This window comes from Helicoverpa zea, chromosome 28, assembly GCF_022581195.2.
Source record: "Helicoverpa zea isolate HzStark_Cry1AcR chromosome 28, ilHelZeax1.1, whole genome shotgun sequence".
Classification (NCBI taxonomy): domain Eukaryota; kingdom Metazoa; phylum Arthropoda; class Insecta; order Lepidoptera; family Noctuidae; genus Helicoverpa; species Helicoverpa zea.
In genome coordinates, this window is record NC_061479.1 from 5,656,075 (window position 1) to 5,669,616 (window position 13,542).

Consider the following 13,542-nt stretch of genomic DNA (forward strand, 5'->3'; position numbering starts at 1 on the left):
TATTTTGCAAAAAAAATATTCACCCCAAAGAAGGGGGTGTCAACAACCCCCAGGGGGGGTGGCGGAGTTACAATCATATTCACTTTTGAAGTTAAGGGTAAGATGAACCTAATACCAAAATTTCATGCAAATCGGTTCACAGTAAAAAAATTCGGAGGTTAGACCGTATTTTTCGCTTAAATGACTGCACTAATACTATTATTTGGTCACTCATTACGACTTTTTTGTGTCACGAAAGCGGGTGAGCCATAAGAGAGAAGAATGAGATCTTTATTTGCAGAGACACGGTGTTAGATACAGGTGTTATGGTAAAGTTGCATCATACACAAGTACATAGGACCTTGTTTGTTTGTGAGTGTAAATGTACAGTCAACTTCGGGTCAGTGGTAACAGTTTTATAGGAAAATCGTACTTATTACTATTGAGTTAAGGTGCATGACAGTTACCACTGATGTGCGGTCTACCGTACATGCACATTGTGTTTGTATGACTCGGCGACTCGACCACTATTGGGCGCTCCTGTTTACGCATGCAAACACAATGTCGGTACACACAAGTATGGCGCAACCGCTTTCGTGAAATGAAATATCTAGTCTAGAGGTACATTTTATTAACGTTGTCTTTCAAACTTCATCATGTCGTCTTCAACTCAATGAATGTCTCAAAAGTCCATGGTTCATAGAAAAATGAATGAAAACATTGTTTTAATAATTAAAAAGAGCAAGTTAAAAAAATGTATATACCATGAAGTTCGTGGTGGCCTAGTGGTTAAAAGAACCAACCTCTCGAGTATGTGGGTGTGGGTTCGATTCCAGGTCAGGCAAGTACCAATGCAACTTTTCTAAGTTTGTATGTACTTTCTAAGTATATCTTGGACACCAATGGCTGATAAAAAGGTGAAGGAAAACATCTTGAGGAAACCTGGACTATAGTCTGAAATCAGCAACCCGCATTGAGCAAGCATGGTGATTAACGCTCAATCCTTCTCCATGTGAGAGGAGGCCGCAGCCCAGCAGTGGGACGATAAAAAGGCTGTAACATATACCATGAATCACATGGCAATACAATTTCGCAATTAAAAACTAAGTTTTTAACCAGCCTTATAATTTTCTCTCTTTCTTATATTTAAGTTAGAAAAAACAATAGTGTAGTTTTTTTAGTATTATGACTTGCCAAATAGCTGTGTTCCTCATAGGAATCTCAATAATACAGACTGCTTTAGTTTATATATTTTATTATTGGAATACTCATAATATTATAAACTAGCTGTGTCTCGCGTCCCGTGGGAACTTTTGCCCGTACCGGGATAAAATATAGCCTATGTTACTCGGGAAGAGAGTAGCTTCCAACAGTGAAGGAATTTTTCAAATCGTTTCAGTAGATTCAGAGCCACAAAAATAATTGGAAGTTGGAAATACTACTCTATACAAGGTGTTGATTTGCATTTGTGCCATAGCTCAGGAGGAGGACATACAATACGTAAATAATCCATTGGAATTACAGTAGATGGGAAAAAACTAATATGCACTGCTTTTTTTGTCATTGTAATGTCGTGGTATTTCCGAAGTAATCCAATTTTATGAATGAAATTTATGAGTGATCGTTGCGCATGCTTTGTGTTTGCGTTTGTGTGAGGGTGCAGCACGGTTTTAACGCCAGTAACACACGCACGAAGTTTAAATAAGGCTAGATGACATTTACGGAATTCCGAAAAAAAAATAAAGAAAAAAAATTACGTACCAATTTTTTTATTGATTTGGGTCGAGAATCATTAGCATAATTACCTCCTTGAATATGGCACGGATGCAAATCAACAGCTTGTATTTATCTATATAATTTTCATATGTTTTGTAGGTACCTTGTATGAAATTAGACAATAGCAGCCTTACTACAAAAAATTAAACATCTGTTGAACACTTGTCTAAAAAATGTGTGGCTGTAAAAAGTACCTTATTTCAATCTGATTTTTTTTTAAACAAGTATTCAAGTTTAAAATAAATTGTGGTACGACGGTAAAGGATTTGTATTAAAATTAAAGTCTGATTTGTTTTTGTATTTAAGTCTAAAAATAAGATTTTTTTATACTTATTTGAATTGTGTGATGCAGAAGTGTGGATTAATTAACCTAAAATTAAGAAATGAAATTGTGCATGTTGATAAGATTTAGAACTTTATAAAAATATAGTATACCTACTCAAGTAATTTATGAATTATTTCAATTGAGCTAAAAAACTAAAATTTCTTAAAAACCTTTTTTATTTTCTCAGGCTTGAATCTGCATTTAATACTTAAACTTGTATGTAAAATTTATATACCTAGTGTTAAATAATAATGTATAATCCTATGTACTCAAATATAAGTAGTAAAGATTCATATGATTTGTTTTATTTTCAAACTAGCTTCCGCCCACGTAGAGTTTGGTTATATCGCGTTTCCGAGAGAATTCTTCAAAAGTTCGGGGTAAAAACTATCCTATGTTCTTTCTCAAGGTCAACTCTATCGCTGTGCCAAATTTTATTAAAATCAGTTCAATGATTTAGAAGTGAAAGCGTAACAGACAGAGTTACTTTCGCATTTATAATATTATATTAGTAGGGATTAACATATATTCTGTTCTATTTTGTTCATGTTTCGATAATTTCCGGAACGGCTGGGCCGATTTTATTATTTTTTATTACCAGTCTTTGGGTGCGTCCACATCTGGCGAATGCGCCGCGAATGCGCAGCACGCGAGCCGATCGCGAGCTGTCCGCGAGCTGCGCGCGTGCAGTCACTGCAATAGTTCGGTGCTTGTCTTTAGCGCAACTCACGCAAGGCTCGTATAGAGCGCGCGAGCGGCGCGCGATCTGCGCGCAATCAGTTCTCGCCCTTACAGTTCCGTATATTGGCTCAGTACTATCGAAGATGGCAGACGTCGCGCGCCGCCTGCGCGCCGCTCGCGTGCGGCGCTTAGGTCGCGCGCGAGCTGCGCGCGGGCCAAGCAGAAGCGGCGCACGAACAAAAATGCACGCGCGCAGCTCGCGGACAGCTCGCGATCGGCTCGCGTGCTGCGCATTCGCGGCGCATTCGCCAGATGTGGACGCACCCTAACATTTTTTTCAGTGAATCTTTCCTAAAACAGAAACATTGCTGGTTAACAATAAATAAGGAAGTGGAAAATGAAAGATTAAAATAAAAGATGGATATACACTTTATTCAAAACATATACAAATAAAAACAAAAGAACTTAAAAAAACTGCAATCTTTTCAAAATTGCCAAGCATAGCTCTAAGCTAGTGAGAAAACTTTTATAACTTAAATGCAATTTTTGGATACAAACTAACCCCAATCATATACATAAGCATTATAATATGAATATACAATCATATTTAAAATCGACAAATTATATCAACGGAAATGTCTACAAGTCTGTCTTTATCATACCATCATGCTTTAATACCAATAAAAAGCACTTAATATCTTTGCGCAGTTAGCGCAATTTTTTGCGCAAAACTTTTTTTGCACTAAACACATGTCTCGCTCACCAAATGACTACGAATTATTATTTCCGTCGATATTAATAACAATCGATATATATCGATTAAGATCTTAATATCCCGAGATGATCATGCCCTTTTCAACTTGTTCCGCCTTCTCTTTGCCTGCCAGCAGCTCGATGAGAGCCAAGCCGAACCAATACGCTGTTCCGGGGCCCTGTAAAGAGGCAAAGAATATGATAAATAACAAGTGGTGGTGTCTTCCTAACCGATTATTGGCTACGGTGGCTTTCTCATATAAGGAGATCAGCCGACTTCGCAGGACATATTATAGTGCAGGCACATTTGCTTGGACACAGGTGCACTCACTATACCTTCACTCTCATAGCGCGATGCGACGACAATCCGACACAGAGTTATCTTGTCTTTAGTAGTCGGGTACGAAGTCAGCTTCTTGTTCAGACAGAAGCCAGTAAGTCTTACAACCAGTCTTAGTACTCGGGTACGAAGTCAGCTTCTTGTTCGCACCAGTTTTATCAAGGAGTATTGGGATGCCCAGGCAACTGGGTTGAGTTGAGATAGGCCGTCACTCCTTGTGGCACACTGGTACTGAGCTGCATCCGGTTACACAGGAAGCCGACCCCAACATAGTTGGGAAAAGGCTCGAAAGATGATGCGCAAATCTCAGGAAGTACTGGTCCAATTTGAAAAATTCTTTCAGTGTTAGATAGCCCATTTATCGAGGAAGGCTATATGCTACTTTTTATCCGGATTCCTGTAGAGGTTACGGGTGAAACTGCTGGCAGAAGCTAGTAAATGACCTTTCGGAAGATATAAATATGCTCTCCATCCTCAACTCACCCTGCTAGTGACGACATTACAGTCCACGACTACCCTACTTCCTTCTACATAAGTGTAGCAGTCTGTCGGTATCTTGTCTTTAGTAGTCGGGTACGAAGTCAGCTTCTTGTTCGCACATACGCCGTGAGCTACGAAGGCTGTTGGGGCTGGGGAAAGATAGGAAAAATTTATAATTTATTTGTGTACCTTTGGTTAAGAATGTGTTTGTAACCTATGAATGAATAAAGAGTTACGACTTTTATCAGTCTTGTCAACATTTTCTGTGAAATCTTATATCGAGGTCGCTCGATACCAGCTAGTTATATCGGGTGTGTCGTTCAAAATCACATTAAATGAAATGCGTTAATATACTGGTTAATATATGTCGATTAACACAAAGATAAAAGAAAAATACATAAAAATAAAAAAATGATTTTTTCAAACAAATTAAATGGAATGAAAATGTACAAAAATTAGAACACCATATAAAAGTCAGTCATTACAAACAACTAAAATTCTCCCTTGAAAACTGACAACTGTCAGATCAAAACATACGATACTCCTAACTTTATCTCTGCTTTACACATGATGTTGTAAATTATAAAAACGAAAAATGTCTCCTGTGGTTAAACCACTGAATGGATTAGGTTATTTTTTTTACAATTCGCCATAGAATATCATAAAGTATATGCGATATGATTTAATGTGATTGTGAACGACACACCCGATATACGCGGCGAGCACAGCTTTTGTATTTATTAAGATTGTATTATAATAATGGCGTCCACAGCCGATTTCGGCCACGGCGGCTGTTCTCATTTAAGGAGATCAGGCAGCTGCGCAGGACATATTATAGTGCAGGCACATTTGCTTGGACACAGGTGCACTCACTATTCCTTCACTCTCTGCGCGCGATGGGACGACAAGCCGACACCACCGGAAAGAGATCACAAGCATGTGAATCAATCACCAACTTCCAGACTACGGGCAGTTTTGTGAAAGTTTAAGAAAACCCACAAAGCCCGACCCAGGATTCTAACCCGAGACCTCGAGCACAGCAGCCGCGCTTCCGCGACCACTAGACCAACGAGGCAGCATTACTAATAAAGTATTTAAATTCGTAATTTTCATCGTGTGAATTCTTGTTGCTGACTGTACCTACATAAAAATTTGTCTGTTTTTGTTTATTATTTATTTATCATTTCCTTCGATAAACAGTCTACCCAACAGTGAAATATCAAATAGATCTGGTAGTTCCTGTTAGCGGATTAAAGCAAACAAACATTATTTAAAATCACAGTTGTTGTATGGGAGCCCCCCTAAATATTTATTTTATTCTAGTTTTCAGTATTTGTTGTTATAGCGGCAACAGAAATACAACATCTGTGTAAATTTCTACTCTCTAGCTATCACGATTAATGAGATACAGCCTGGTGACAGACGGACGGACAGAGAAGCGAAAACAATAGGGTCCCGTTTTACCCTTTGGGTACGGAAACCTAAAAAGACCGCGTCTGTGTCACAAAAACTTTGTTTTTTTTTTTTAAATGTAAATTGCTGTTCATAATATACAAACCTATCTAATCATCTACATATTTATCTAAGTTTTTTTATATAAAAAAATATAAAACTAAATTTTTTTAATTAATCTACTTTTTATCAGTTTTTTTTTTCTCAATAAAATACGAATATTACCAGCACATATAGCAGCAATGATCTTGTTGGCCATCTCATGGTTCTTCAGTATGGTGCCGACCATCGGGGACTTGGACAGGCGTTCCGAACCCTCCAGACCTCCTGGTAATATCACCTGGAAGATACGGTTTGGATTGTATATATTTATTGTTTTTAAGTTTAGGCTAGAGTGAGAATGAAAGTTTTTTTACTAAAGAATAGAATAGAAGAAATATTACTATGGCAAACTCGTATGTAACACTCCCAGAGCGATAGGGATTTGCATTTCAAAAGATTCAACTTGGAATCAAACCACAAAAATCATGATAATAAATAAACCACCACAAAGATGTTCAATGACAGCCGGGAACTACAATTTTAATGTGCCCTCCGAAACACAGTCATTGGTGCCCAAGATATACTTAGAAAGTTTAAACTTAGAAAGGTGGCATTGGCACTCGCCCGACCCGGAATCAAACCCACGTACATGTTCTTGAGAGGTTGGTTCTTTATCCACTAGGCCACCACGACTTCACTACCTACCCTAAGCTAAGCACTAGGGCAAATATAAATATCTACTTTTTTGTAAAAATAAATTAGGTACTTACGGCATCATACAGTGGATTATGCGCATAAGCCTCGGCGAGAGCGACGTCGGGTACGAGAGTGACCTGTCTCGAGCATAGCACCGGCTCTTTACCATCCAAACCAGCTAGGATGACGTTCACCTAGAAAATATAAGAAAATCGTTATTTGAGAACAACGTTTTAACCGCCTAACGTCATTTGTTTTTCGTCAGCGTCTGTCTACCAGTGAGACAAAGCTTATGAAGGGGTGTGGACTGTATGATTGGGTGGTGCCGAATAGGGCTGCTGGCGGGGATGCTGTTCAACAAGGCAGGGTGCAGACAATAACACTATTTTTTTTTTTTTGGTATGGCATCTCGCAGTTCAGCCTAGGAGGCCGTGTACTGCTTAACCGGACTTTTCCCTGTGGATGCCTAGAATTAAAGGCCTCCAGCCAGGGGCGTAAACAACTTATCAACTAAGCGACTGCGCTAAGGGTACCCCCTATGGGGTCGGACCTCGGCTTAGGGCGTCGCTGGGGAGGCAGCAAAGGGACAGGCTGGATCATATGATCATTATTATTAAATGGAGAATTTAAAGCTACTGGCTCAGCTCGCGGGCTGGCTCGATGAGCAAGGGTCGGGAGGACAGAGAACAGGACGTCGCGGCGGACCTCGGCGGCGAGGTTTGTACGAACGCGGTTTGTGTTTGTGTAGGGTGCTAGTGAGTTTACTACTCTCTTGGAGGACAGTTATCTCATCGTCAGGTTCTAGAAGGGCATGCCTAGGGCGGCGAATCCTACTGATGCGGGAGGGAGTGTAATTACTGGCTGACACGATAAGTGAGTTATCGTGTTTCTCAGCGCGTTCGAAGTACCGTATGGCGGTACGCTTCATATACTGGCGGATGGTAGGGATTTTTAAGTCGAGATGAAGAATCTCATTTCGAACATAATAGGGAGCTCCTGTGATTTTCCGTAAAGCACGGTTTTGAAGGGCCTGCATTCTGTGAAGGCGGCGATGGATTGCCTGTGCGAACACAGGGCAAGCATACATCATGACGGGGCGTATGCACGATACGTAGAGGCGTAACTTGCATTTAAGAGATAATTTGCTCTTTGAATTGAGCAAGAAGTGCAATCTACACAAAGGCTGCTCTAGAGCGCACCTTACGTATGTGCTCGGCGAATGAGAGGCGCTGGTCTAAGATTACACCTAAATATTTGGCATGCTCCTTCCAAGGAATCGGCCTACCAAACATGGTGACTGACGGGGGCGCGGGAGGAAGCCTACGGCGAGGGCTCGAAAAGAGTATGGCCTGGCTTTTGTCGGGGTGGAGTTCGATTCTCCATAGCCTAGTCCAGACACCTAGGGTGTTGCAATAGGCTTGGAGATGTCTCACTATGGCGGCTGGGCTGCGGCCTGAGCAGTAGATTGCCGTGTCGTCGGCGAATAGGGCTAATTGAACATGCTTGTTCTTAGGAATATCGCTAGTGTATAGCGTGAAGAGGATGGGGGAGAGTACCGAGCCTTGTGGGACACCAGCTTTTATAGGGTGGGCATAAGAAAGAGTGCCGTCTATGCGATAGCGAAAGGTGCGATTCGACAAAAAGTCTCGTAAGATGACGACGAGACGGTCTGGGATACCGAGTTGGTAAAGCTTGTAAATCAAGCCTTTGTGCCAGACTTTGTCGAATGCCTTTGCTATATCGAAGAGAATCGTACCGGTGAGTTGGCCACGTTGGAATCCGTGACTCACACCTTCCACGATGCGGTGGACTTGTTGGACACAAGAGTGATGGGTTCCAAAACCAAACTGTTCTAATGGAATAAGACTCTTTGCTTCGACGTAATCTTTGAGACGCTTATAGATAAGTATCTCGTAGATCTTGCCGAACACATTGAGTAAACTGATAGGGCGATAGCTGGACGGGTCTGATTTTGGTTTACCGGGTTTGGGAATACCGATTACGGTTGCCTCTTTCCATGCCTGTGGGAACAGGTTATGGGTCATGGCGCAATTGAAGATCGCGGTCATGAGCATTACGAGGGAAGCGGGTAAGATTTTGAAAACTTTATTGGTTATTCTATCTGGGCCCGGAGCTTTACGGGGTTTGAGACGTTTGATGATCTCTGCCACTTCGTCTGGAGTGACGGGAGGCAAGGGATCGTCGGGGTCTTCTTGCGTTTGTGTGGGTGGTAGGGAGGATCTGCGCTCGACCTCGGCTTCGACCTTTAGTAGGTGAGCCGGGTCGACCGGTTGGGTACTAGGCGACCATTGAGCCTCGAGGCTGTTGGCCAGACATTCCGCTTTTTCATCGTCCTCGAAGGCGATGGAATTGTCGGGGCGTTTGATCGGCGGGGTGGAAGCTACTTCATCGGATTTGAGTTTCCTTTGAAGCTGCCAGAAGGCTTGATGAGTCGGCTCGAGTTCGCTCAGCGTCTTGTCCCAGCGCGTTTGACGCATCTCAGCAAGGCGTTCCTTTACAGCACGCTGTAAGTTACGCATGTGAGACTTGTTAGCGTCGCAGGGAAAAGTACTGTAGGCACGGACAGCCGCGTTCTTCTCGGTCACCAGAGCACGCACGTCATCCGGGAGCTTGAAGCGATGAAAGCTCGTCGCTTCAACTCTACGTGAACACTTGTCCACGGTGGATTGTACGTGCTCGGTGAACGAGCCGATCGCGCCCGTCATGTCAGCGACTGAGTTGATTTCATCGGGAATTGATTCTAACTGGGCGGAGGAGGATTTCAAGCTTTCGCTTAGCATTCTCCAGTCCGTGACAATCTGGGTGGGAGGAGGGCGATCCGGGTCGAGTGGGCCTGAGCGCGAGGCTAGTTCCACAAGAACCGGTCTGTGGTCGGAGGTGAGCTCGTGTAGTACCTCGATCGAATGTAAACGTAAGTTTACGTTCTTGAGGAGCGTTACATCGAGAACGTCGCGAAGGTGGTCGACTATATTAGGAAAGTGAGTGGGATGCATCGGAGCGATGACATCGAAGTTGAGGGATTCACACTGATTGAATAGCAACCTGCCTCTTGGAGAAGTAGTGTTGCTATTCCAGGCGGGATGTTTGGCGTTTAGATCGCCTGCTATTATTACAGAGTCGCTCAGGCCTAGTAAGGCTCTGAGATCGTTCGTGAAAAGGATCGGGTCGTAGGACTGAAAGGATGAGGACGTGGGAGGGCAGTAGGCCGATACGAGAGTGATCGACTGGTGATGGGACATGGCTAGTCGACAGATCGAGGCTTCAATGCAGCTTAAGTCGGGGGGAGTGATCTCTACACAATGTAGCGATCTTTTATAATAGATAAGCGTGCCGCCTTTGTGGCGTGTGATCCTGCCCGATCACCAAAACATGCCCTCGTTATATACGCTAGAGCGCGGGTAAGTAGTTCACAATATGGCCGGTGCGACAGCCAATGGGAGCGAGGGGCGTTCCCGTGCCCTATGTATGGGAATCTTTTTGGGGCAGTTTTCAGGTGATTTGGCATATTTATAACGTTCCAGCTATGCCTATCTTATGCAACCCGGTTTCCTTTATATTATACAAAAATCCACCCTTAAAAACATCCCTTTTTAATTAGAAAACTTTTAAAAAACTCAAACGGCTCTCGTTAAGGTAAGGTTTCGACGACATTCGGTTTAATTTGTCGATCATCCTACTAGCGCCGCTCGTGGCCAAAAAGAAAACTAGAATTCAACAATGGAAAAGTACCAATACCCTAGACTTACTATTTGAATCTATTTCTAGGGTTTTTTCTAGGTTGCATAAGATAGGCATCCCACTTATATTTATTTACAGATACAAAACTTAGTACTTAACAACCTTATTTGTACTGACTATTTTAATTATGCAACCTTAGTATTCTATCTTTATAATTAAAACAATAGCAATATCTGCTTTTTATTGAAAACGTTAATCCTTAAACTAGGGCATACAAGTTACACTTAAAATTAGTACTTAAATACGCTTAACTGTGTTACAATTTTAGTCTTAAACTTTAAAGGAATTAAAAACAACAACAGAAAATAGCTTTTAATTAACAACAGACATACTAACTATCATAAAACCTTAAAAAACTTAAACATTGATTATCACTGCTTTTATCATTTAGTTATCACTTTTACACTTATTCATCGTCGCCGACAGCTTATTTTTATTGTTTATTAAGAAACGCTATGTTAACTACTTTTTTACTGTGCAAAATTTCCTCAAGAAGCGACAAAACCGCAAAAACAATGAGTACTAAGAAAAATACTTCTAAGTTTTTATCTCCCTTTAAACCTACGGTTGATTAGTAGAGAATGGCTTGTGGTGAGAATGGTTTTGTCCCTTTGTTCAGTGCTACAAACACCAATAGGTACTTACCAATTATTTGATATATTGGCAAAATCTTCGAAAATAACGAAGGAGCCATAAAAATAAGTAGACAAAATTGTTTATTGGCACAAAGTTTAAATAAACTAATAAATACTTACACCACCTCGTCTGAGCATGTCCACCGTGATGACTGTCTCCATCTCTTCAGCACCCTGAGCCAGGATAACTAGCGCTGTCTTGTTAGACATCTTCGGTATCTTTTTGTCAGTTGAATAGTGGTACTGTAATCTGAAATTAGATACATGGGCGCCGTAGCCACACTGGGGCAAGCTGGGGCAATTGCCCCACCCTGGGCCCTGGCTCTGACCAGGTGTCTGATTAAACAATGTTTTTTTTACTAACTCTAACTTACAACATCAACAATCATATGTTCTATCCGTAAGTTATTGCACAAAAAAAATTGTCGACTTTGAAAAGAGCGCGATCAAAACAAAATGCACGCTCGAGTTCCCGAACGTGCGCAGAGCGCGCGTCATTTGAAAGCGAGCGGTATCCGCGGACCACTGGTGGTCCCTGTAGGCATTCCAAGTGGTCCGCGAAGCTTAGCTGCGCGACGTTGCTATACGTTATCTAACTTTATTTTTATCGACTTATCTATGCGAGCGAGGGGGTTTTCGTATGGACGTAAATCGGGTGTGTCGTACCTAGTCCCCCATTTTACTTTATGTAGTTTTTTGTTTTGAGTCTTAAAAAATAATTAAAATTTCGCGCTCGCTTCGCTCGCGTATCATCATCAGCCTATCGCAGTCCATTGCCGGACATAGGCCTCTCCAAGTGCACGCCACTGAGATCGATTTTCGGCTGCTCGCATCCAGCTCTTGCCAGCCGTCTTGCGCAAGTCATCACTCCACCGTGCCTGAGGACGCTCGCGTATTCAGAAACTATATTATTTTTGTATTTGTCAAGAAACAAAAAGTTAAGTACGTTTGGGCTAAATTTTACGTAATATTTGGTTTAAGTCCGATAAAAATTTCACGCTCGCTTCGCTCGCGTATTCAGAAACTATATGCCCTAATTTTTGCTTTTGTCAACAAACAAAAAGTTAAGTACGTTTGGGCTAAATTTTACGTAATATTTGGTTTAAGTCCGATAGAAATTTCGCGCTCGCTTCGCTCGCGTATTCAGAAACTTTATACCCTTGGTTTTGGCTTTTGTCTTGTGTGTGATTGTTTATTTTCTGTACCCGAAAATATAAACCTCTCAAATTAAGAGATTAACAAGTTTGAGATTAACAGCTCAAGATACAAAAATCGAAGGGCCCCCGCCGTCCCCCGGGGGATAGGTTGACTGCTGTCCCACCCTGAACCCAAAGCTGGCTACGCCCATGATTAGATACAAACAATATTAAACAGACAGTGGACAGACAACCTTATAAAGGTCACCGACGCTGGATGCAGGTCGCCTCCAACAGGTATCTGTGGAGATCTAAGGGGGAGGCCTATGTTCAGCAGTGGACGTCCTATGGCTGAGATGATGATGATGAATATTTAACTTCTGAAATGACTGGGTTTCATTTAAATTTTGGCATAAGATAGGAAAACAAAGATAGAATAAAATATATTAAAGACTTATGTTTTCCTGTGGTTTTACCAATGTGGGACCTACTGTCCATACTTGGAGAAAACATAGCATATGTTACTCGGGAAGAGTGTAGGTTTGACACAGTGAAAGACTTTTTCAGTACAGTAGTTTTGGAGCCTTTAGAGTACAAATAAATAAAAATGTTTCTACTTTATTATATTAGAGAGTATAGAAGTACTTATAGATTTCAATTTCAAGTAGTTATTACGATGTAGGGAGGTGTGTAGAAAAATAAATTATTACAAATATCAGTAGTAAAAGCAAGATAGAAGTTAAAATTACACAATAATTTGTAATTGTAATGGGCAGATAATTGTTTATAATTTATTTATATGTTGCATAAATGCAAATGTATTCTCATCATGACACAACTTTGATTAAAAACTCAGTAAGTATAAAATATAGGAAAGTGGCTAGAAATCAATTTAAATAGGTACTTGGATAAGTATTAAAACATTATTGTAAGCAGTTTATTTGTTCAGTATGCATTTATGTAATAAGTTTTGGTCAGTATGTCGTCTTAGAGTTTTAAAAAGATTGTTTATAGACATATTATATTCGTAAATAAGTAGGTAACAGGAAATAATAGCAAGCAGGAAAATGGTTATATAGCTCATTATGAAGAGCCAGTGATAAGATTTCAATAAAGTAGAGGAATTTCCATTGGAAAATACCTTAAATAAACACTTATTTCCAGAATGTATACATTTATTACCGATTATATTCGAAAGGAAACTTTTTTGGAACCCTAATCGAGGTTAGTTCGGAAAACTTAACGCGACTTAAAATAAATGATTTATAACTTATCCAAATGTACAAAAGCTTACCTGTATTGAGCAATGCACAAATTTTGAACCAAAGTTTTGCTTTGTAAATGTTTTTTCCAAAATATTCTTCCGACTGCGAACACCATCAAGGCGAGATGTCAATTATTGTCAATTTATCGGAAGGTCAAACAAAGTTTATCAAAAGCCGGTTTCATATTGTTGGATACTCGTCAATAAAACGTTAATTATATAAT

At 40.8% G+C, this 13,542-nt stretch overlaps 1 protein-coding gene across 1 annotated transcript; it reads right to left on the bottom strand.

The window, feature by feature from the left end:
* Positions 1–3,172: 3,172 nt before the first annotated feature.
* LOC124643832 (protein dj-1beta-like) lies at positions 3,173–13,505 on the bottom strand. Its single transcript, XM_047182938.1, has 6 exons — positions 13,349–13,505; positions 11,039–11,168; positions 6,599–6,718; positions 6,012–6,126; positions 4,338–4,483; positions 3,173–3,693 (listed from the first exon to the last, which is right to left on the bottom strand). The coding sequence occupies exons 1-6, from the start codon at positions 13,432–13,434 to the stop codon at positions 3,589–3,591; spliced, it is 702 nt and encodes a 233-aa protein (XP_047038894.1). The 5' UTR covers positions 13,435–13,505; the 3' UTR covers positions 3,173–3,588.
* Positions 13,506–13,542: the final 37 nt, after the last annotated feature.

What these genes read in the sequence shown, in the direction of transcription:
- LOC124643832 (XM_047182938.1), bottom strand. Translation starts at nt 13,434, where the DNA reads ATGGTGTTCGCAGTCGGAAGAATATTTTGGAAAAAACATTTACAAAGC. An exon ending in ACATGCTCAGACGAGGTGGT is followed by an intron (nt 6,719 to 11,038) that starts GTAAGTATTTAT and finishes TATATTTTCTAG; the next exon opens with GTGAACGTCATCCTAGCTGG. An exon ending in ATAATCCACTGTATGATGCC is followed by an intron (nt 6,127 to 6,598) that starts GTAAGTACCTAA and finishes CGTATCTTCCAG; the next exon opens with GTGATATTACCAGGAGGTCT.